The sequence below is a fragment of the Lissotriton vulgaris genome, chromosome 7, assembly GCF_964263255.1.
Source record: "Lissotriton vulgaris chromosome 7, aLisVul1.2, whole genome shotgun sequence".
Lineage (NCBI taxonomy): Eukaryota > Metazoa > Chordata > Amphibia > Caudata > Salamandridae > Lissotriton > Lissotriton vulgaris.
In genome coordinates this window covers 374786271-374812404 of record NC_141695.1, presented here as the reverse complement: position 1 = coordinate 374812404, position 26134 = coordinate 374786271, and the positions used below count along the sequence as shown (strand labels likewise).

Below are 26134 nucleotides of genomic sequence, written 5' to 3'. Positions count from 1 at the left end.
AATAGCCACAGCCGATGGAAGAGATCCCGAAGAAGCGCTCCAACAGTTCCTAAGAGAGTATAGGAGTACCCCCCACAGCACCACGCAAAGATCACCCTGGTCATTAATGCTGGCTGAGCCAAGAAGAGATTTACTCCCTATGGCAGACAATTGGGTACAAGCGCCCTACATGCCCGCGACGACCCAAGAGCGAAGTAGAAGAACTAATGACAAAGCAAGTCACAAGAGACGAGCTCAAACGAGGAACTTGAATCCCGGAGAATCGGTGCTCATCCAGACTCGAGCAAATTCCGTACGCCATATGAGCCAGAACCCTGGATAATCAAAGAAACCAATGGCACTGCAATAACCGTCAGCCGGAATGGAGAAGAGGTAACCAGAAACATTTCATGGTTCAAACACATCCCATCGGCACAAGATCAAACAGTTCGACCTGCGGAATCCATGGTTAGGGAAGAAGGAGAAAGAGCTGAAGAAACAACAAACCCTTTTCCCCTAGACGCAGCAGAAATAACACCTCCGCCGTCACCAATGGACAATCAAGGACATGCACATGCGAGAGGAAGGTGGCGTTACAACCTCAGAGTAAACCCCAAGCCGAGTCAGAGACTAGCAGACTTTGCATGTTGAACATTGAACTCGTGGTTTTTTCATAACACCAAGTTGGGAAGGGATGTAGCGCTCTAGTGCTCCGAGGGTATCCACTGAACCCCGGAAGCACTACTACACATTGTATCACCTTCTGGCCAGGCGTGGCCAGAAGGCTATAAATAAACGGACAGAAGTTGCACGTGACTTCCTGTCATTACCAGTAACCCTTGTCTCTGTGTCTCTCTCTGCGCAGCCTAGAAGGCCCTGTGTTCCCATATATCGTGGCCTTGGGGCTCCACATATCAGGGGCCGTATTCACCACCCCCACACCAACCACGTTTCTGCCAACCAAGGGGTTTATTGTCAACCATGTTTCTTCCAACCAAGCTCTTCGAAGACCGGCAGCCTTCCTGTTCACATCGTGAGGAACTTTGAGGCGTTATCTGAGGTCTGGTGACTTTCCCCATACCTTCTGCACATATGGGGAAGCACTCATGGGGATTCTTTCCTTGCCAATTTACTGTTCTTCCTATCCTGGGTCATTGCAGCAATTTGGCAACTTCCAAAATCGAAAATCTTCAACAAGTGTTGCAACCCACGTGTTTCCTAGCTTTTGCTTGTTTTCAGACCACGGTGTCTACTTCATTTATTTTAGATTTTTGTTTTTGAGACAATTTCTTTGTGATACTTCAGTTTTCTTTCCCGTTGGTGGTAGTAGAATCTTTTATTGTGATGGCACAAAGAACGTGAGTACTGTATTTACAAATTTGTTGTCTACAGCTTGCAGTTTTCATTGTTTTCCTGTATCCCTGCTGCGAGCCCTCTGCGCTGATTCGCACAGCTTTTCCTGTTCACTTTCTAAATGTTTACTCTGATGGACAACGGTGACCACCTTAATTATTTTAATGTATTGTTTTCCTGCTACAGTGTGACACCTTGGGTGAGGATTTGCCCACCGAGTTCTGTTTCAGTACACTTGATTTATGTTATGTTGTGCAATAGTACTTGAATCTATTTGGTGTTCACTGTTTTACTGTGTCCTTGATTATTCCAAATGTTTTTTTTCAAACATTCTTCATATTTTCCTTCTTATTTTTCATGATGCACTTCGTTTCCTTTAAAGGTTAGACTGTTAAAACTACTTGATGTAATTTTCCATTTCTCTGCAAATTGTGTGAGTGGCTGTTCCTTATCTGCATTTTTCGTGCTTCATAATTTATGTTCCTGACGTCAGTATTCATGGTTCTGTGCACGGAACCTCTTCATGTGATTCTTATTCAAAAGTTCTGTATGATTCTTCTTCAAATGTTCTGCCAGTTTCTGTTTCACCTTGTGCAAGGGTTTCTTTCGAGAATTTTCACTGGCAATTGAGGTTTTCCCTCTTTTTCAAATTGTTCGTACTACTGTTCAATGTAGTTTTCTCACCTTTCTTCTTGCTTTCGTTCTTGGAGATTCTTGCTGTTTTCTCCTGTTAGGAGTACTTTTCTTGTTTTTTTTGTGTTTCTCTTCTTTGCCTTCTGTTCGTCGGTTCACTCCTTCATATCAGTCTGGCCAATTGGTGTGTTTTGATGTAACCTTGAACGTGTTGTTCAATTCTCTTTTGTCCTTGAAAGAGAAGATGTTGTGTCTTCCTTCCTTCATCCTTGCTTTACTTCTCTTACCGTTACTATGTTTTTCGTATTGTGCGTCTCATCTTTTTCACATTTTGTAATTATTCACCTCATGTAATTAGTGTTCTCTTCCCTTCTTATTCTTGCTGTTCTCGTTTAATACCCTTCCTATTCATTTCATTCTATTCTATGTATTTATTGTTGTCTTCTCATATTATTCTTGGTGTTCCTGCTTTGTAGTTTTTCTTCATGTTCCTTCCTCATCGACCACTCTATGTTTTTATTGCTATGGTTATTCCTTGCATTTTTGATGCCTTTATAAAGAGGAAGATGTGTAGTGTCTTGCATTTCTGCTTAGCCAGTCTAGTTATCCTGTGGAATGTTAACTCCTTCGCTGTGGGGGTAATTCCCCCAAGGTGTGGGGGACAGGGGGGGTGAGCACGGCGCAGCGGTGCTCGTGACGAGACCAGCTCGTCATGAGTCACAGTGGAGCTGGTCTCGTCACGACTATGCCCACTGATTAATTCGCCCGCACAGGCGGGAAATCATTCGTGCGTGGGCGGAGCACAGCCGTTATGACGAGACCAGCTAGACATGAGCACAGCTCCACTGTGACTCATGAGGAGTTGGTCTCGTCATGAGCACCGAAGGTGTTAACATTCATGTGATATGTTGGACTGTTGGGACGCTGGACTCTAGGAGTCAGTTGAGAGCTAGGCTGAGCAAGTACCATAACTGCTCCTGGTGGGGTCTCGGCATATGCTTCTATCTTCTACTTGGAATAAACTTCTAAACCTACTTCTTCGTATGATTCCTGATTCATACACCATCACTACAGTAGCCCTACTCGAACCAGTCCTGCTGCCTTGTACTCCAAACCCTGCCTCTGGCTTTCCATCCATCCATTGCCACTCTCACTCGCCAACCCTCTCTTCCCCTCTTTCTCTCTCAAAGCCTCTGTGCCTGCTGCAGTTAATTTGGGGGAGCTGGGGGAAGTGACATAGACACCAGTAACAGACCTGGCCTTACAAAACAAGACCCCAGTGGCTGTGGAAATGCCCAATGAAATAAGAGGCCAGTTCAGACCTCGGCCTCCTCTAAGACAAGGCATGACTTCACAGCAATCTTTGGGTTTGACCAGAAACAGGAGCCAGACTGCCCCAACAAAGGGACCATCGCTGAGTCAGGAATGCGGTGATCGCAAGGTAAGTGTTTTTTAAATTTTAATTTAAGTTCCCCCAGTGGTAGTATGTCAACTCCCCCCCAACCCGCCTCACCGCTCTTACCTGCACGGGTCCGCTCCTGCCCCCCCCCACCCTGGGGCCGCTCAAGTGGAATTGCCAGGGCTAGTTTCTGTACCCAGTCCGGCCAAGCTTTCTTGCCTTTACCCTGCTATTCATGCTGGCGTCCTCTTTCTACACCCTCTCTCAGTGGCCTACATGCTCAACTCTCTCTGTTTTCTTATTGCCCATAGGTAGTAACTTTTTAACACCTGTGTTTCAGATTGTCTGGATGTATTCAGACTGTTTGCGGTGCCGAGAGCCTGAGTGTCCAGACTTGCTCCTCTGAGCTGCCTTACTGGCATATCCTCCTTTTTACGATGATAAAACAAAGAGAATCCACACAAGCATGAATCTGCATATCTGCTTGGGCCAACACTAGTGACATTAAACGTAATACAAGAACAAGAACAAGTTAGGTTGAAATGAACAAAGAGAACATGGGCTCCTGCAGTACTGGCTATAGACGGTCAGTCATTTAATGCATCCCTTGCCTCTATGTGTTACACAGGAGCCAGGTCATCGAGCTCCTCCCTCTAGCTTCAATAAGCCTATGGACTTTCTCTTTGTAGGTAATTCATTCAGGTTGTGAAGCCTAACCACTTACACTAGGGTGATGCTCTCCTGCTTCAGAGCGCTGGTCATCTAATACAATGCATACGCGCTTCAAGTGCTCCAACTGTTTTAAAGTCATTTCTAGACTATTACATTGCACTAAAGAAAGTCATTTCTATAATTAATCTCGTCACATGAGAGTAACTGCTATGTTCCCCTCATGACAAAGTGTCACTCAAAGTGGCACGCCTGAGATATTGAAACGTCACTCATAGGACTTTGCAAACACAGAAATGTCACAAAAATCAAAGTGAACGTTTTCCAGCTATGTAGCCATTCTGGTGTCACTAAGGAGCATTGCTATCCTGTTTTAAGTCACAATCTTACAGAATAAGAATGCTCAATCAGATGTGGAAATGCAATGCTCTCCATAACCTTGCAAAAACAAAATCATGCCAAAGATATAAGCACATTACCGCCTTATCACTGCTTCGTTCTGTTGCTTACATCGTGAGTCGTGTACACACTCTGGAGACAGGTACCCTGCAGCTCAACTTAGAAAAAAATCACACCTTTTGGACCCTGTTTGTGCCTTTTATCCTTGAAGCTGGAAGACTGTTTTGGTTTTCGCAGGGTTCTGGCATTTGTTGGCTAGGTTCTGCTGGCAGTCTGTGCTCCCACACTATCCTGTTGGATTGGTTTGGTTTGGATTGGTGCACTCTGGATGTTGCTCTCTGTCTCCTTTGATGGACATGGATTCCCCAAGACAATGGCCAGTGGGATAGGGTGTGGTCTTCCCAATTGTGTGTTCTGCTGGGCTTCGAGTTGAGGTGAACCATCTCTGGATGTACCAATGGAGACTCCTTCACCTGAGAATGTGTGGAGACAACCGGGCTTGAGCCTCCCACTCTCTTCCCTGATGAGCTTGGTGCTTCTGGGATGTTGCTCTGTTCCCAAGTCCTGTTTCCTTTTGATAGGTTGCTGTGCGCCCCAGCCTCCACTGCTAATTATGTTGGGAACTGTGGTCCTCCACTTCTGTTTGCCCTGCCTTTTACTGGCTCTCCGCCGACTTTGAAATTGATGTTGAGTTTCAGATTGACTATGCCTCTGCAGCTACTCAGTAATCCCTCTGCCCCACCAGTCTGGGGGTCTGACCTCCATCATGTGCACTCAGCCGCTCTTGGGTACATGGCGCTCTTCGTCTTTGTAGGGAACGCAAAACCCCTTTACTTGGGGTCAGGCGAGTGCACACCGTCCAAGAAGCCTGATCTTGGGCATCCTCTTGTGCTCTAAAATGGGGTCTACATTTTGTGGCTTCTTGTTTGCACTGTGTGTGCCAATATCTCCAAGCTGGGGTTGTTAGAAACTGAGTGGTTCTAGGTCCATTATTTGACCTGCCCGTCCGTGACTCCATGTCAGGGTTGGAAGAAAACTCATTCCATGGGATGCTGGCAGGACTTGGCCTTCTCTCTGCTCTTTTTTGGGATCTGATACATATATGTGCCCTGGACTTGTCTATGACTGTGTTTGTTGTCTGGTCTTCACCTATTCTCTTTAGTTCATGGCATTCAGATTTTGGCATGGGGGCGAGGGGGTTGTCCCTCATTCTTGTGCCTTTAGCCCTTGAACATCCCTATTCTTTGGTGAGGCAGTGTGTAGCATGCTGTGCTGTTTTACTTGCTAGTCCTTCCCCCCTCTTTGTTTTTCATTGTGGGGGTGAGGGATATGGTCTTCCCCTATGTACTGCGGATGCTTATGAGGTAGTGGCTTTGCCTCCCACTCAAACCTGTGGTCATTCTTCTCTGTCCCCTAAGGGGGATGTTGGGATACTGGTCCATGAGGCCTGTTCTGTGGTGGACTTGGATTGGGATTGGCATAATTTTGCAAACCTTTTCTCTCTTTTGTACCAAGGCTATTGGTAAAGATTCCCGCCATATCTATGTAACATTTTTTCCTTCAGGTTTTGTCTTTTTGTCCCCTTTTTGACTTTAGACGGTGTTTAGCACTGGGCTGCTAACTGAAGCGCTGGTGTAGGCAGGTGCAGAGATTAGCTTTCAGTTGGGAGTCACCAGTGACTTCTTAGTGGACATCGCGCTTGTTGGTGTTGTCGCCTCTCACTTTACTACTACAAGGGATGCTTTTGCATTTTTGCTTGAGGATCTGGCTTCACTATCCCTTGATTTCGGGATTGGGGGTTTGTAGTCTGCCCCACTCCTAAACGTCATTTTCAGTCCTAGGTACATGGGTTAAGCTTTTGGTATAGGCTGGCAGCTCTGCCCTGTTTTGTTTGGGTTTTCATGTGCCTTCTTTCTTTCTCGGGGATGTTTTATTCTCATTCCATATTGAAATTGGGGCTTGTAATTGCTGGCACTGTCTCCTTAAGTATCTCATTCTGCCCTATACGCCTGTTTTATGCGACTTCTGTGCTTTGACAGTTGGGAGTATTGTCACTACCATGGTTTGTCATGTGACTTCAGGTAGGTTGCAGTTTTCTTATTCCTCAACATTTATTTGCAAGTAGTCGGGTATGACTTTCCTGTGCGCTTTATGTTTGGACGTGTCCTTCTCTGCGGGAGGGAAACTTTTATCCTGATGGGGTCTTCCACATGCTTCCTGTGGGGACCATCTGTTCACCTTGTCAGATCTTTGTATTGGGGTGCTCTCAGCACCCCGTGTTTAGGTGGCCTTCTTGCAGGCCCGTTTCTACCTCACTGGACAAGATCTGTGTAGTTGGATCCTGGTCTCTGTCCTTGCTCACATAGAGGTTACATTTTCCTGTTCTTGGGAACGATGCTTGTAAAGGGTTTGCTCTCCATATCAGACAAAGAAGGGAGCACAGGGGCCGTGAATCCACAGACCACGTGAAGGACGTCAACTAAAATACCCAATGAATTTCTCAAACCAAATTGCCTAGAAGGAACTCATCCTGTTACTCAAGATTTCACAGACAAAGTGGCAAATGATTACACGGACAAAGCAGACACGTTGGAATCTTACTTAAAACTGATACAAAGCACCAGCACTTACCCTTGTACAAAATAACAATCCAAGAATGCTCTAATCAAGCCTTTCCGTTCCTTCCAACACATCTCATACAATGAATTTATGGACCTGGTCAAAGCAAGCAGGCCTGCCGGCAGCCCTTCTGACCCCTGTCCGCCACAAACTTTCAAGACAATTCTTTTAACAACCTCTGCTGCCACTCCAGTAAGAAGAATCATCAACGATTCCTTAACTACTGGAATATTTCCAGAAGAACTCAATAAGTCATACATACACCCTTTACTGAAGAAAAACTTGGACCCGCTGAACCCTGACAACTACAGACCCATTACTAATGGACTGTTCCTGGACAAACTGATAGAAAGAGCAGCGTTCACCCAGATGTCACAATTCTTTGAAGAGAATGACATACTATAAGACTTCCAAACAGGATTTCGTCCGGGAAGAGGCACTGAATCTGCCCTCCTTGCCATCTGGGATGACCTAAAGAAAACAGTTGACTGCAACGGGGTTGCTGCGCTACTCCTCTTGGACCTTTCAGCTGCCTTTGACACGGTTGACCATGACACTCAGAAACAAAGACTCTATGAAGCCGGCATAGAGGGAACTGCTCTAGACTGGATCGCGTCCTACCTTCGAAACAGAACTAATGTCATCCATACCCCACCTTTCTCCTCCAGGCCGTACTCCACAAAAGCAGGGGTCCCTCAAGGTTCTATCATCTCGCCCATGCTTTTCAACATCTACATGAAGTCATTACCAGTACAGATCAGTACATTTCACCTTACGTGCTATAACTATACAGATGACATGCAAATACTCCTTCAACTGGAATGCCCCAAAGACATTGGAAAATCACCAATTTTCAGCTGTCTCAGAGCCGTGGATCAGTGGATGGCCTGGAGCCATCTCAAATTGAATGCTTCAAAAACTGAAATACTCATGTGTGGCGATTGGAAACATTACAACCCGCTTGCCGCATGGCCTGATGAACTGGGATCACTGCCTAAAGTATTGAAGGAAGTAAGAAACCTCAGAATGACCATGGACTCCAAGCTGTCGATAAATGCCCAAGTGGATAAACTTGCAAGATCAAGCTTTGCTACTATAAAAACGCTGGGACGAATTTTCCCTCATTTGGGATTTCCACACAAGGTCCAAGCTACCATCTCCCTTGTTCTGTCCAAACTCGATTACGCCAATAGCCTCTACCACGGATCACCTTTAACAACCATGAAAAGACTACGAGGGATTCAGAACTCGGCTGCCAGACTACTCATGCATATCAAACCGCGAGACCACATCTCCCCTGCCTTGAAAGCCCTGCATTGGTTACCGGTTTCCAGAAGATCCACGTTCAAGCTGCTTTGTATCACCCACAAAGCAATACATGGAATGGGACCACTCTTCATCAGGCATAAAATCACCAAACACATTCAACAAAGGAACCTCCGTTCTAAAGGAGCATCTCGCCTCAAAATCCCACCATACAAGAAAAAAACCATGGGTGGCACATCCTTCTCTGTTCAAGCAGCCAAACTATGGAACTCTTTACCTTCCAACATAAGGTCCACCGACAACCACCTTATCTTCAGAAAACAACTCAAGATTTGGCTCTTACCCACATAAGCACCATACGCAAACAGAAATTTACAGCATATCCCTCTGTATATGACAATTTTTTTCACTATAGATATGTACCTATCTTTGTGTATTACTTTGCAGAAACATGTAAAATAATTATGTTGTTGAGTGAAAAAAAAAGAATAATAAATAAATAAATAAAAATCATCTTTGGTCTACATGTACATATTTCCATTGTGCATCTATGTACCTTCCATGTACTTGGATCTGTGTGTCTGTTACTTTTCTCCTGAAAAAGCATATCCAATGCACTACCCTATTTCTCATCCTGTGCCTCTATCAATATCTTTAATCTACATATACTTACCTCCTTTATGTATCTATATACTTTCAATGTAATTATGGAACTATATATTAATCCCTTTCTTCTAATTTAGCATTTCCAATGCACTACCCTATTTCTCAGCCTATACTTCGCTCATTATATCTTCTAGCCCAACCTTCTGACTCATCTCAAACTTCTACTACTCTTTCCAATGCACTACCCTATCTCTCATCCTATACATCTATCAATATATCCTCTACATCCACTCTCTCATTTATCCCAAACCCCATACCACTACTATGATTGCCAAAATAACCCTTTCTAGACTCTCTCCTACTCTACCCCTCCTTGCATCATCTGACACCTCTTTTACTATGCCAATCCCCTAAAACAAACCTTTCTAAACTCTTCCCTCGGAGTCCGCCCCTCCAAAACTCATTTTTACTCATCCAAAAGCCTCCTCCTACTGCTAAGACCTAAAAAGAAAAAAAAGAAAATCCTTCACTCTTTTATCCCTCCACTATCCTTTTCAATCGAAATTAACAGACTAATATGTTCACTTCTCAAATTCCATATTAAACTATACTAATATACTACCCAAATAACGGAATAACATATCCGCTTCTCAAATTACTTCATATCTTTTTTACTATACTAATTTCCAACAGTTAACCTTTATGGGTTCCGGAGTGGCGTGCTACTCGCCAGAAAAGCGCTTCAACACCCATCAGGGGTAACAAGTGCTATATGAATGCAAATCTTTCTTCCCCTTTTATCCCTCCGCTATCCTTCTCAATCCAAGTAACTGACTAATATCCACCACTGAAATTACTTCATATTTCACCATATTAATTCACCACTAATCCTTTGTAGGCTTCCTGAATAGCGTGCGTCAACAAGCGCTATATAAATACAAACCTTTGTCCTCCTCTATCCTTCTGCTATCATTCCAAATCCAATTAACTGACTAACCTATCTACCACTTAAAATGTACTTGCATGTTTCACTATACTAATTCAACACTAATCCTCTATGGGTCCTGGAGTAGCGTGCTACTCGCCGAAAAAGCGCTTTGACGCCTCGTCAGGAGTAGTAAGCGCTATATAAATGCAATTACAATACCAACGACTGGAGTAGGTCTGAGCAGGCCCTCAGTCTGGAGTCTTTCAGTCCTTTAAACAATCTGGCTAGTTCTCAATTTTTCCCAAGAATTTATATATAATAATGAAGTACACGTTTAAATCAACTCAAGGTTACACAGTTACGTAAAACAACACATGTTGCAGAATTATTCAGCGTATGGAATTGACATATTCTACCATTTTTCATTAAAAAAATTGCATTGGTGATTGTTTCCCAGGATCAGGCAGGAGTTACATCATAGAGTTTCAACATTTGCTATTGACATTCTTCATGTGGTGTATTCAAAACGACGTTTAATATATTTATTTCCCAAGTATTTTAGCAGTACTTAGGCAGAAATTACTTTCCAGCCTCATGGTAATTCCAATGTAGGTATTTCTGAAGTAAGCTTACAGTTTTCCATTTATTTGAGTAGTAGCCAACACCGGGGCAACACGTTTCACCCAGGTGGCTTTCAAGCCTGTGACTTTTTCAAAACTGTGGTATCAGAAATAATGGTTATGACGCAAAAGATTACTTCTTGTGAAGTTTATTTACTGTCCCACTAATTGTGAAAAGCACTGCAATCCAGTGATTCAGAACGTATCATAAGTGAAAGTGAGACTATATTGCCGGTGTCACATCTATTTTTCCCTTCAAAGGTGCCATGTGTGCTCATATTAATGACTCATGTTCTCATTTGTTGTCTGGCCCCCAAGCTTCTCCCACTGATGCTTGTCTCAAGCTGCGTGGGAGCACGCTGGGCTGCCTTGGAGCCATCTTTTTCTTTTTGGTACTTCAGCGTGTCCTCACTCTATGCGCTTGGGTCTTTCAATGCGGGTGGGTGGCTCTCCATCTGTGGCCTGCCTCATCTCTGAGACTTGAGCCCTTCTGGCACCCCACTTCCCCTGCAGTGTGCTGGGATTGCAATGTTTATGCCTACATTGATGGCCTTGCTTGTCATCCCCCCCCCCCATCCCCTCCGAGGTCCATGCTTGCTGTTTGCTGCCAGAGGTTGTTTTCTCGACTGGTAGAGTCTGCTGGTGCTCTATATTGGAGCTGCTGTTGGTTCTGTTGCCATTTGCTGGGGCTCTGAGCACCCAGCTGTTTGTTGGGACATAAAGATTAAGTTTGGATGACTGGACATGTTTCTTGTGGTTGCTGTGCTGTTTTCTTGTTGGGCATGATGAAAACCCTCTATTTCTGGGTGCGTTCAAATGGGGGACTTCCTCTGTGCCCCATGGTGCACCTGGTGTTTAATCTTCCTGTTGCATGTTTTTCCTACTGTTGCATAACGTTTTGTCGGGCTATTGGCACTCTGACCCCGTCCCTCTTTGGGTGTGGGCTATGCACATGCTTTGTCATGTACTATCGGTTGTGCACTGGGAGGGGTTGAACATGTGATGGCTGGTGTTGTTGAGAGTTACTCTGGGGTTTTCCTGCCCCTTAGAGATTGTTTTCTCAAGGTTCTCCACTTGACTAGCTTTTTCTTCGCCCGTGTGTAGGTATGTACACTAGGTGCAAGATTTGTGTGTGAGCCACTATTGGCATATCAGGTCAATGCCATTTTCTGCATAGTTTCCCCATAGGATCGTCTTGGGGTTTTCCCCCTGACTGTCTGACCAATGGGGCTAGGTCCTCTCCTCGTGTAGTTTAGACGCTGCTCTTTTTTTCTTCTTTGCTGGATATCTCTACTTCTGGTTTTGCTCTTTGCTTTGATTTTGGTACCTAGTTCCTGTTGGTGGACTCTTGTGTGATGGTTTTTGATGACACAGAACATCTTTAGGGCCCTACCCATGATTCCCATACTAATAAAGGTTGAATTTTGAATGGACTTAATTTTGTGTCTCTGACTAAATTCATGACCTTCCCATTTGGGGTTCTTGTTGATGGCCCCTCCCACTGCTATAGTAGTGATTAGGTGTTGTTCCCACCCCTGTGCTTTGGTTTGAGTCTTGGCGTGTTCAATCTGCAGTAAGCCTATTTGCTGTTGATTATGGTTCCACATTACCTTAATCTCTCATGTCACTGACTGGAAGTTCCTTGACTGATAAATGTGTTTGTTTTGTTGTCCTGGTTTCAGACATTCCTCGTATGTGTCTAGATGTTGTTCTTTCATGCTGCCTACCTAGGTGGGTGATCAGTGCCAACTGTGCCTGCTTTGGTAGATCAAGGTGCTAACGCATAAGTATAGAATAATGAGATTACTGGTAAGTATAAAAAAGTTAACCACTTGCTTTATCAAGAAAATAACCTAAACTCATCGGCATAGCCTCTTTCCTATGTTACATTTTCAAATAAAGAACGCTAAAAACTAAATAAACAAAAGAAAAAGACTTACAAGTATCTGTGGAGTTTTCACTGTTTGCTATTGTACCTGTGAAAATAAATGTCATAATTATTAGAGGGCATTTCCGCGGGAGTTCTGTCCCAGAAAGAAACACATGAGTAATCATTAGCCACTTATGGGAGGGTCGGTTAGGGGACCTGAGAGACCGTTTGGGGAAAAAGATCACAACCTGCATGGTGCTCAAACAGAAATACACATCAAGATTAAACAAACATTGCCAAAGCCAATAAGTCTGGCGTTGTCCACCAGCCTTTTGGCAATTCGTGTTTTGTCAAAGTTTTTGCTAAACGTTACTGTTCTGGAAGCTGCTGTGTATTTGTCAAGCTAAACAAAACATTGATTACAGGCAAAAATGTTTTTGACTCTAAAAAAACACACATTACCATAGTATTCCCTGGCACTCAGGGGACCTACTTAGTGAATGGATGTGTTCATTGTGAAAGGGCAGTATGCCATAACTCGTAGTGAAGTCAGCCAATGCCTGAAGTGGTATGTGCCTTACCAGCAGCATGTGACTTTCAAGCTGCACCATGTCTTCCTCCTCGGAGAAGAGCAATGTTAAGGGGAGAGGAGTTGGCCTAACGGTTAGGGCGATCTACCTTGAATCTGGGGAACTGGGTTCGAGTCTCGGCAATTACGCTGAAAATTCTGTGATTCTGGGCAAATCACTTAATCTCCCAGTGCCTAACAAAAAAAATGAATGTGTCTTTTTGTAATGCAACTGGTGCTATGTAAAGCAATCTGAAACCAGATTCGGGTCAAGTTTGGCTATATAAAAATATGTAAAAAAAAAAAGTCAGTGGCAAGTGTTATCATGCATGAATCCCTCCACCACACTTCAGGCTCTCTGACTCCAACAATTTATGTCCCGTGACATCAATGCGCAAGTGTACAGTATGTTAATGTTATGTTAATTGTGACTTTTATAGCGCTCGGCTACTCGGAAAGAGTGTCCCGGCGCTTTATTGACAACCTAAAAAAGACAAACACAACTCAGAGAATTAAGAAAACGGAGTCAGCAAAATAAAAGGGAGTCTAAGAGGCAAAAAGCCAAGTTTTCAGGCCTTTCCTGAAGGCCAGCAAATTCGAGGTACTGCGCAGTGTCAGGGGCAGAGAGTTCCAAAGCTGTGGAGCCTGGGACCAAAAGGAGCGACCCCCAATGCGGGCCTTCTTCACACGAGGAACAGTGGCAAGAAACAGCGACTCTGATCTCAGAGATCGTGACGGACGGTAGAAGGCGAGCCTCCTTTGAAGGTATTTAGCCCCCGAGGCGTAGAGGGCCTTGGGTGCAAGAGTCAGGGCTTTAAAAACTATCCGCTTCCGGATAGGCAGCCAATGGAGAGACTGCAGCAGGCCAGAGACTCTGACTCACCTGTGCAGGCCAAAAATGGCTCGCGCTGCCGCATTCTGGACCACCTGCATCCGTTGCAGGAGATACTCCGGCAGGCCAAGGTATAGGACGTTGGAATAGTCCAATCTTGAACCAATTAAGGCCTGTACTGTAGTCCTCCTATGGTCCTCAGATAGCAAAGGAAAAAACTTCCGAAGCATCCTGAGGATACCAAAACAGGTGCCAGTGAGGGCAAGGATCTGAGATCTTAAAGTCAGGCCGTTGTCAATTTTAATCCCCAAATTCTTAGCCAGTATATCACTGTTGTACTTATCAAAGAAGGCGAACACAAAGAGCCTGGTTAAAAACTGCTTTTTATAGTACATAAAGTAGTACTACTTAATTTTAAAAAAATGTGATTTAGCAATATATGGGTGGAAATTTCCACCTCAACTATCTTTCCTGTGGGGAGAGCTCCACACATGTAAGTTTGCTACATAGTAGTTGATGGAGCAGGGATCCTTGAATCTTAATCTCTTAGTGTAATCATCACAAAGAATCCCACACTGGATCTATCAACGTTTTATTGTTAAATTTAAGCATGGAGGAGCTAGCATTGGAAATCCATTTAAATCACAGTGAAACCAAAGTGGCTCCACAGAAAGGACAGAGAGAATATCATCCACTTTAAGGGTTTTAACAGCAATGTACTTCAGATTACAAGTTAAATTGATGAGCCAATTTGTAGCAAATGTATTGTCGAGTATACTTATTAATAATATTATGCAAACTGAATTTGTATATTATAAGAAAGGAAATGCAAAAAATTCTTACATAGAGCAGACAAAATATCAGCTAGGCAAATTCCAAAGAGGGGCTTTCCTAATTGAAACAAAGTATCAAAACTAACAAGGGGTTTTCTATGCGGAAGGTGTCAAAATCAGATGCACAAAGTTTAGGGCTCAGGGGGAAAAGTATGAAAGATTGAGCATGAAGCTCATTACTCGGGCTGCGGAAATCAGCAGAGTTTTTTTTTCTTTTTTCCCGGCGTTTTATATAGCACGAACTTAGCCCCAAAGTATCTTCTCTCGGCGAATTCAGGACAGGGTTTACTAAACTATTGTATGAAACACATAATTAATACATTAAAGAAAGTTCTGGAAGCCTCTTTATATCGGCTCCCACCAAACGGATCAATCAGAAAGCAGTGTTCTCTGGGAGCAGGTAAACTCTCTGGTTTACCAGCGCTAGACAATGAAGCAAACATATGTACGACCGTGGATGTAACATCAGTCCGGTCTGCCTGGTACAAGAGGATCTCTCCCACCATTAGGTACGCCTGTCTGACGACAAGTTTGAATTAAGTTTCGTCTATCCATTCAGTAGAATAATAATAAGCCTATTCCAGCTATTCCCACTATTCCAGCTAAGGAGCGGCACAATAAGATACACGCCAAAGGAAAGGAACTGGCAAAGCATTTTATAAACGTGAAATTCATGTTACTAAAACCTGGTTAAAAGTTAAGCCAACTTTAAATCAACATGGCTTCCAAGTGTATAAAGCTAGCATGAGTTAACTGCATTAATTACATTTCAAGAATATATATGTTGCTATCTTTAATTTGAATACATTGGTTACAGTTTAACTAAATAATGAATGCTCTCATTAAGGTAAATATAGCCACCAACACCATTTGATTAATATAAGGCACATGGATTAATGCATTAAACACACCGAGTATAATTTGCACACAAATGTATGGAACACTAAATTATGATGCTCAAATCCCTCCTCAGATGGCTAGAATAGCAATTACAGATATAAAATGAACCTTCTGAGACCATCTCAAAATATTGTTGTCTTCATCTTACGCCTGAAGTTCTTCCACTCCTTCATCTAATCATGGTCCTTGCATTGCTTCTCTTATAACTCAACGTCATCCATCTTCCTCTTGATTTCCTTTCCTTCAACCTCCACCTTCTTTGGACTTGTCTCCACCTTCTTTGGATCCCATGATCATAGCAAATAAGCAAACCAAACAAAATATGCCACAATATAGCGCTTAGAGGTCCATTATCAATATTACCAAGGCAAATGCCTATAGCAGAAAATCCCTTTCCAATTGCTTCCCAAGCACCAGTTGCTTTCAAATCCTAATCTTATTCTAATCCAGTAGTAGTTTTCACAAACCTTCTCATCTCCTTATCAGGTATGAAAGTATAACATTGTTGAATTTTCAGCATTTTACAGACTCCGCCTTCCTTCGCTAGCAAAATGTCTAATGCAGGCATTCCTAAAAAACCATGGACCTAATAGCTATCAGCACGTGTATCTACTATTGTGGAAAGCTTTCTAATGTTCAAATCATTTACGACAACTCCAACTGAAGGGATCATGGCTCCAAAAATGTATCCTACTATCTGTAATGCACTACTACTATATTAAGTTAATATATTTGTAAAGCGCAGGGCTGCCCCAGCAAGGGGGCGTCCCAGTGCTAGTCTCAAGAATGGCCACTGTAAAAGACTAGCAGAAAGGAGCACAGGTGCGATTAAACCAAGAACAGTAAGGTCTTCAGGTCCTTCCGGAAAGCCCAGTGTTTCTGAAGAATCCTGACAAACAGAAGAAATGTACTCCAAAGAGCAGGTGCTTTGGCGCGAAAAGTGCAGCCTCTTTCTCTTACTCGTCTGACAGGTGGGACACATGCCAAATTAGGTTGGCAGGGTCAGACTAATTTGCATATAGCCAAGTTCTGAGCTGGGATGGTGCGGTGAGCTAAAAAACGGTGATGGATCAAGCCCTGATCTTTGGACTGGGTAAGAGTGGTCTGCTTAATTCAGACACTCTGTTCATCACCACCCCCTTTTCTGAATCATTTTTGTCCACCATCAGCGTGGAAGGGTATACTCAGATGTGAGTCCCTAGCTCATTGAACCATCAGGATTCAAGCAAGCCGGGCCGAAGACGGCTGAAATGCCAGAAACCGGTCCCCGGTAGCTTGTTTCCTTCCCAGTATAAGAATTGGCTTGGTAGTTTGGTCTGCCCTGTTCCCATGATGCACTGGGCCAGGGTCAGACTAATTTGCATATAGCCAAGTTCTGAGCTGGGATGGTGCAGTGAGCTAAAAAACGGTGATGGATCAAGCCCTGATCTTTGGACTGGGTAAGAGTGGTCTGCTTAATTCAGACACTCTGTTCATCACCACCCCCTTTTCTGAATCAAATTAGGTTGGCGGAGCGCAAAACCCACGAGGGCATTAACGGGCGAATCAGATTGGACAAAAAGGGAGGCCCCTGGGAGGCTAGGATTTTATATGCAGTGCACAGGACCTTGAAATGGACCTGTTTATCCACAGGGAGCCAGTGCAGCCTATGGCTAAACCTAGAGACCGAGCAAAACTTTGGGAGGGAGAATAGCGACCTTGATGCAGCATTTTGGGCCAGCTGGAGTCTTTGGGTCACTGTCTTATTTGATCCTAAATACAGGGTATTACAGTAGTCTAACCTCAAAAAGATGGTGGACTGAATAATAACCTGGCAGGTATAGGATTAAAAAAGTCCAAGAATAGGTTTGAGCCCATGTAGGAGTCCAAAGCAGGTGCCTACCACCATTTTCGTCTGCACTTCGAAGGTCAAAGCATTGTCGATCCAGACATAGGATGACCATATTATAAAAACAAAAAACCGGGTCAGGTCATAGACACAGAAGTAAGACTACAGTTTGCAGTAACCTTCGACATAAAAGTAGGACTATTTACCAGCTGTCAGACATAGAAAAGGGACTTCAGTGACAGCCGCCTCCACAGACACAGATGAAAAATTACAGACGGCAAATCAGATGTGTGACACAGACAGCAATGGATTTTTGAGCTAACAGCATGTACATTGTAGGATGTGGGGTTTTCATTATAGTAATGACAAGACGGCCTCAAAACTACTAACTTGCAAAAATGTCTAAAAAGCTTACCCCATGCCAGAAGCCGAGAAGAGGAAGAAGGAAGAGAAATGGAGACAAAAGGCACTAGGGTGCGGGAAGGGCTGAGGAGGTAGGCCTGTCTGTGCCTCTTAGCTGAGGGGAGGGCTGAGAGAAGGCCTGTCTGTGTCTCTGAGGTGAGGGGTGAGCTGTGACTATAGACCTGTCTGTGCCTCTGAGATGACAAGAAGGGGGGGGGGGACTGTGGCATTTTTGAGGTCCAAGGCGAACTCTAAAATTGACGCAGCATGTTACTGGTGATATCCGCTCTGTGGACACTACTGTCATCCATAAATGTCTCCTGTTGAGCAGCTTTAAAAACACCTCTAGGCAGTGCATATGCGTCCATTTGTTGCTCTGATAAAACCATGACATCATAGTGCTTAAAAACATTTCCTCGAGTACATTTTGGCAAGTGCCTTTCCTTAGGGGGCAGTTACTGTCCAATTACAAGCCAGCATTTCCGGTCATCACGTTGAACCATCCAGCGCCAAGCTTCCTCCCAGGTAGGCGGTCTGGGTAGTGTGGAGAAGGGCACTACAGCACTGAAGAGTTGTAGGTCACAGCAAGCAGAGTTCACCTCTGACTCTGTGTATCTCACTCAATCATGTCCCATGTGAAAACTGCACCCACAGACGGCTCACCGCTTCTGCGTCACACAGGGCCTTCAGATGTAGTAGAAATACTACCCGAGCAGGCTTGGAGGCTGCAGTAACTTGACCACATCACCACTCGTGCACGACACCCGACTATTCCCCCCACTCTCCCTTCAACCACTCATACACCATCTGCCCTCCCAGTGCTCCCAAACAAGGCAGCACGCTGCAGTCCCATACATCGCTCTACAAGACCAGGTGACATGACAGAAGTACCCAGGCTTTAAATGGGGGGAAAAACCTGGGAGGGGGGGGTCTCTGAAAGGGGCGTGTCCGATGTAATTAAGGATGCGGCTTAAAATACATAAGCTAGAAAATCTATGCTTAGCATAGAATCCCGCCTGAAAAATGTGCTGCTTCTGTCACTGCATATAGATATATAATACAAGTAACATTACACATATAACAAGCCAGGATTATTAGCTTGATCAATTGTTGTTAGCTGCATAAGCTAAATAAGCAACAACTTTGTCTTTGTTGTACATAACATTGAAAATGCTTCAGTTCTGGAATGATGAGAAAGTGAAAGAACTATAATGGGTCTCTTTGAAGGAAGTGCAGCGTTAAGATTTTTTTTCACCCTTAGGCCAAAAATGGAGAGCTCAATATAGTCCCATCTCAGCACCTGTGTGAAGTAAGCAAGCATACCTACACACTATTTAAAAGACTGGATACTTCTCTGTTTAACCCAGGCACTGTACAAAAAACGGGACATTTCGTTAATCTGGAGCAAAGTGTTGGGACACTGCTCCAAAAACCGAGACAGTCCGGGGAAAAGCGGGACTTCTGTCACCCTATCCAGACACCTAAATGTTTTACCACTGCCTTGGGCTGGAGGGGTATCCCCAAAGAAGAGGGCCACCAATGGTCACCCCAATGGTGGATATCTCTTCCTAAGAGAAGGATTTCAGATTTAATTGATTTTAGTTGTAGGCAACTGGCCCCCATCCAATCCGAAACCGGTCCCAGGATGCTCGTTTCCAATCCAGGGAGGACCTGGCTTCGCAGTTCGGTCTGGACTGTTACCATGAGGCACAGGGTCAAGACTGATTTGCGTATGGCTGGGTCCCAACTGGGGTGGCGTAGTGGGCAAAAGAACAATGGATTTAACCCAGATCTTTTGACTGGGGGAGAGTGTTTGAATCATTCAGCATTCCATCCATCATTTGTTGCAATTACGCCATCCAATCTGCAACAGCCACCATGTCGCTTTGGAATCTAGGCAGATCCAGAGTAGAATTGTTGGAACTAGGTTAGTGCCGCTCTGCCAATACCAGTCTCCTGCAGACGCTGAAGCACAGTATCATGAGACATTGTATCGAAAGAGGCGCTTATGTCAAGCACGAGCAGACCAGAGGATCTGCCTTCATTTAGAGAGCTTTGCAGATGCTCAGTAAAAGCAAGCAGAGCGAACTCAGTGCTGTGTGATGGTCTGAAGACATTTTCAGAAATGTCCAGAATAGTGCTTTGTCCCAACAGGAAACCCAACTTCTTGAATACTTAATTTCTCCACATTATTAATTTTAGGGAAACCTATGGCTAAATAACACGTACTGGCCCAATTTCTAGGTTGCCCAAAATAAGCATGTGGAACGCACATGTAGTAAACTCTAGTGATAATTGAAATTTGTGTTCACACTTGTTCTCTCTCATAAATTTGCCTGCCACATCTACCCTTCTGTATATGCACAATTCTTATCAGAATTGCCAGTCCAAATTCATCTTAGATTGTGTTCCCAACTCTCTGTTTTCTTCCTCCTTTCCCAATTTATCTTTCCCAATGTCTCTCCACATTTCTGTTCTTTCTTCAGGAACTACTGCTCTCCCATCTTCCAGTTCATTAATGAATTTCTTCGCAAACGGGCTCAGCGAGCTTGACAGGTTCTGTACATGGGCATGAGCAGTGTCAAGCTTATTTGTGGACCTAATGAAGCTCCAAACTGTCTCCATCTCATTAGGGTTAGGATGTGGATTCCAAATTTTGTACATGCGGATTTCTGAAAAAGCTATGTCCCAATTTGAAAGATAATACTCAAAATGACCGACAATATAAAATGCTAAATAAAATGCTACAAGGACGTAAGGGGAATTTAACATTAAGTAATGCCGTCAGTACACACTCCGTCTTTGGCAACCATCACATAGGTGTACTCATAAAGCAACCTAAAATATGCATTGGTTGATACATCTGCCTTTGAAACAACTTTGTGTAAAAGCTTAAGGTCAAAACTACATAGATTATCTACAGGGGAAACATGTGTAGTGGGCCTAGGTGTGGACTTAATGTGACCAGAGTCGATTGAGGAACATAACCCCATCAGCAAATCAGCCATGAAAACGATGGAAACAATCAATACTACAACTACGACATTGGTTCTTGGTAAGGGTACGCATAGTTTCTCTATAGTCAGACTTTAAGAGTAGAGCAGCAGCAAGCAGAATTATAAGTTCTGCAACGTTTCCACTTGTGTAAAATAGCAAACTGTTTAGTTGTTAGACAACTTGTGAGCTCCTGTAAGGCAGTCTTTGTGAGTCATCCCTATACCTACTCCATCTTCAGAGGTCAATAAAGGCAAAGTTCAATAGAGTTCAGTTAATAGACACAATTTGTTATGATGATTGTGATCAATCCAGGAAATCAAATACTATGCTGTGTGGGCATAAATAATGGAGGAGAGGATCTGTTGCACTACTCTCTGATTATGCAAATCATACACAATTGGGTCAAGTTCACTATACGTCCAGTCAGTAGGGAGTACCTTAAACAGGGCACCCTTACTCTTTTCGATCTCCTGAGTATTGGCTGTTTGTCTTCACTGTCATTCAACCCACTCGACTCCGTCTCCTCGGTGACAGCTTGTGGAATGTCTCAACAGACAGGCTCGGTCTCAGTCTCTCTCGCTTACTTGGCCACTCTTCTATCCCCTGGTTACTCCGCCTTTCACCAGAATCAGCATCATCCTGCTCTTGAGGCTTGTTCACTGTGGTTACTCCTGATTTACTCACCACAGGCTCAGGACTTGCCTCAATTCGGCTTTATGTTACTTCTGGAACTTGGACCACAAGTTCACTTTGAGGCTCTTATAGTCTCACTTCAAGACTACAAGAGCCTCTCAGGGAGACCATAGGGTCATGGTTGCAGATCAGTGGCAGGTACCACCATCTCTTCATCTGGTCTTCTCACTTGCTGAGTATGGGAGGAATGCACCCAGTTCAGCTGTCCACCACACTTGACGGCTGTGTTGGTCACAAAAACTATTTGGTAGGGACCTTTCCAACTGGGTTACACACACAACTTAAGAATGTGCTTCTTGACGAGGAAGGACACGCAGCTGATCCTCTCCATCACCAAGGACCCTCTCATCGCCAAATCCAATCTCCACCTGGGAATGAAGGTCGTCGCCGAAAGGATGGAGGATAGCCACCTTAAGCTGAACACAGACAAGACGGAGATCCTCATCCTCGGGCCCAACCCCTCAGCATGGGAAAACCCCTGGTGGCCCGCGTCACTGGGGACACCTACCAACCATGCACGCAACCTGGGAGTCAAAACTCACCATGACCAAACAAGTCAACGCTGTCTCCTCCACCTGCTTCAATACCCTCCAGATGCTCCGCAAGATTTACAGATGGATCCCGACAGACACCAGGAAAACAGTCACCCAGGCCCTAGTCAGCAGCAGACTCGACTACGGAAACGCCCTCTACACCGGCACCCTGACCAAGCTCATCAACAGACTGCAAAGAATCCAGAACGCCTCTGCACGCCTGATCCTTGACGTCCCGCACCACGACCACATCACCCCCCATCTCAGGAACCTACGCTGGCTCCCTGTCGGAAAAAGAATCTCCTTCAAGCTCCTGATCCACGCACACAAGGCACTCCACAAGACCGGCCCAGCCTACCTCAACAGTCGACTCTCCTTCTACGCACCCAACAGGAAACTCCGCTCCGCAGACCTCTCCCTGGCCACCGTCCCACGCATCCATAGAACCACCTTCTCCCACTGTGCCGCCACAACCTGGAACACCCTCCCCTCATCCTACGACAAACCGAGAACCTTCTAACCTTCAGGAGACAACTCAAGACCTAGCTGTTCGGCCAGTAGCAACAGCACCCCCCTTCTCTCCCCCCCCCTCAGCGCGTTGGAACCCTTGCGTGTATGTAGTGCGCTCTACAAATTATTGATTGATTGATCGAAGGACCCAGTCCCCTGGACTGAGGAGGTGGCATTGTTCCTGATGCAGTAAGACATTGGTAGCTTCAACCTGGTGAGAGGCAGAATACACCACATCAGCCTGTTCTTAGCAGTAGTTGAGAATCATATAATCTGTGATACTCACTAGTGAATCTGCAGGCACAGCAGGCAATCTCATGGCCCTCCCCAGGAGAATTTCATTGTGCAACAGTCTTGTTTACCGATCAGGAACACTTTAGAGACTCAAAACACCAAAGGCATGGCATCCGGCCACTTCAGAGAAGTAGACCCACACACTTTCGTCAGCCAAGATGTCAGCTTCCCATTTCCAGTTCTGGGTAGGTAACTACAGTGCAATATATATTCAACCTGCAGGGCCACACATAGCATTCTCAGACCTTATTATTGAAATGAGTTCTTCTGTGTGACTCTAGAGAAACTGGGAAGCCACACCTAGGGTTCAGTTCATGCAATAACGACTTTGTTAGAGTGAGACTGTCACTACTCCGAGTCAAGTAGGCTTCCACCCAATAGAAGAAGCACACATAAACCGGGATGTACCTCATCCCATTACATCCAGGCATCTCAATAAAGCCCAACTGCATTCTGTTGAAGGATCGCATAATCTTCCTATGTGACTCATGGTTACTGGTATTCTTCTTCCTACATTTATCTGCTGGCATAAGTGGCATACATTTTCAGCAATTACAATGAATCAGGGCTTAAACCAGATCTGTATGAACAGCCTAATTATAGTATCCCTCCCTATGTGAAAGTGTCTGGCCATTGGGGACACCAAACTGTCTGGTAACACAGGTCTTGCATTTGGTGAAACTAAAATCTCATTCATCACACAACCTGCTCTGACCCATCCCTGCTGTTCAATTTCTGGCACTTTCTCCTGCAGGCACTTAACTTCATCCCAGGTATTAGCAACAGGTAACAAGTTGACATTTGTCTCATTTTCAGGTTCACTTGAGTATTCCCCATTGAATACAGAGGGCCAATGAGCACAGTACTGGGCAACTTCGTCGGCATCCCAGTCACCAGCAGTCATAAAATAATTTTCATTTTTTTGTGCTGAGCATTTTATGACTGCAATCTCTCTGGAAATCTGTAACGCCTCAACACGTTTCATAACATATTCCTCATTTCTAATAGGGGATCCAGATTACGTCATAAATCCTCTGTGCGACCGCAGCTGTCCGAAATCATGAAAAACACCAAAACCATACTATCAGTAAAAATGGTAACTTTCAATTAGTCTGAGATACAGCAAGCTCCAGTAAGAGCGACCAACTAAGCAACTTGGACAGAAGTTACACAACAGAGTCAGGAGGCTTCCACTACACCTTGATCATAAGCAGCACTCAAATCTCCCCCATCATGTCTCAAGTAAAAGCAGTCCAAAAACAATACAAAGGGTTAGTCTTTAATATCAGGTCATGGCTTGGTGAGCAGTTTGGTGACATTGATACAGTCATGCTCAACTCCCTCCCTACTCACTCCCTCAACATGTCCCCCCTTGGTTTCATTCTCGGGAAGAGGTAACAGTGTGGCAGGATTGAGGCTAGGCTATAAGATTGCCTCAAAGTAATGTGAGTGAACATCTCTAAAAGATGATACCCCATACTTATATTTTTACTCTGCTCGATTCGGACACAAACCACTGCACCAGCTTTAGGGCCGCTGGACAGTCCTGTGGCTATGGGGTCAAATGTAGAAGAAAAATATGCGACTGGTCTTCGGGAACCATTGTGCATTTGTGTTAGTACTGAGAGAGCACAGCCCGTCTCTCACATCAAAAGATTTTTATTTTATTTATTTATTTATAAAATTTCTAGAGCGCACAAATACCTTCCGGCGTCTCGGCGCTAGAGTTCATTAAGATTGCAGAGGGTTCCTACAAGGCTTACTGGTTGAAGAGCCACGTTTTAAGGTTTTTCCGAAATATAAGTAAGGAGGAGCTTAATTTAATATGAGGGGGGAGCTTGTTCCACAATTTGGAGGCAGCAACTATGAAGCGTTTATCGCCCCATGTTGCTTTCTTAGTGCGTGGGATGTTAAGTAGCTGAGATGCCGCAGAGCGTAAGGATCGAGTGGGTTTGTAGACACTAATGGATTTTTTTAAGAAGTCCGGTCCAGTATTGTTCAATGTTTTGTAAATGATGCACAAGGCCTTGAACTTTGTGCGGCATCTGATCGGCAGCCAGTGTAGTTGGCGAATGATGGGAGATATGGGTGAGAATTTGGGTGTGCCGGTTAGGATTCTTGCAGCAGCGTTTTGCACTAGCTGTAGTTTGTTCAGGACTTGCTCCTGTGCATTCAATAATAGGCCGTTATTTACTGTACTTTGGCATTTGCACAGCTGGGGTGCAACAGGGATTTTTTGTCAACTCTAGGAAGGCATTCATGATGTTGTTGTCCCATGGTATCGGATCAGACAAATCCTTGTGTAAGCTTCTCCAGAGGTTTAATCACTAGGGAAAAGTTGGGTATCCACTGGCGAAAGTAGCCTACTGTTCTCAGAAACATCCTAACTTCTCTCTGTGTGGTGGGAGGGTTAATTTTCAAAATGGCAGAGATTCTCTCTTGCATCACCTACCTTCCTCTTTTTCTCAACATGATGTCCCAGACACAGGACTTCTTTTTGACAGTAATGCAGCTTACTCAGGACATGGCAATGGTGTCTTGTTTGCATGTTTTTTGCAACATCGAAGCTAAAAACAAATCACCAATGTAACAAAGGAGGACTGAATTACACTGTAATTTAAGAGTCTCCAGACTCTTTTTCAACATGTGAATGAAGATTAAAGGACTTTCCATATACCCTTGTAGTACTTAGCAACATTACTAAAATCCATGTTGGAACCAAAATGCGAAGAAAGACGGACTCTATCCATGCAGTGGGATGGAAAAGAACCCATGACACAAATCAACAACTGTGAACCATTCGGCTTCACTGGGTATTAAACAATATCACAGCAGGACTGGGTAGCACAGGACAATGTGGAACGGCGATGTTATTAATTTTATGTACGTCCTGCCCAATGCTGTACTATCTGCTCTGTTTCTGCAAGCCTATAATGGAAGAGTTACATGGAACCTCCATTATCTCTTTCAGTGTTCCATGTTGTATCATGGGCTCAATCACTGGAGCAGTTCCAACTGTAGTTTCTATTGTGAGGTTGCACTGTGGTGTTTGGGGATATTTAGCATTTGGCTTCACAGTAATCCGGACAGGTTCTACTATATTTATCTGAAAAGTCCCAGACTTCAGGTTTTACAGTGTCTTTCAGGTCAGGGGGTAATTTGTCTATAGTTATTAGGGGAAACAGCCCAACAGCCACTCCTTACTTGGCTAATTTGAAATCAACATATTTATTGTGAGTTATGAACTGGACACCCTCTGCTGTACAGTAAAGTGGGCAGTTTAACGTGCAAAATAGGTCACATCCTAACAAACTGACAGGTCTACAATCACATTTTACAAATTGATGCTCTTATTCAAAGGAACCTATTTTGACTGGGACCTTCTCTGACACAGGGTTAATAT

At 44.2% G+C, this 26134-nt stretch overlaps 1 protein-coding gene across 4 annotated transcripts in view; it reads right to left on the bottom strand.

Moving 5' to 3' along the window:
* The window catches only part of PTPRH (protein tyrosine phosphatase receptor type H), a 723213-nt gene that overhangs the window by 518399 nt on the left and 178680 nt on the right, over window positions 1-26134 (bottom strand). For 3 of the 4 annotated variants that reach the window (XM_086930309.1, XM_086930310.1, XM_086930312.1), the window contains exon 3: window positions 12412-12447. The exons of the other annotated variant lie outside the window; for it this stretch is intronic. In XM_086930309.1, coding sequence (XP_086786435.1) covers window positions 12412-12447 — 36 coding nt within the window. The remainder of the gene's footprint in view (window positions 1-12411; window positions 12448-26134) is intronic. 4 annotated transcript variants of the gene reach the window in all.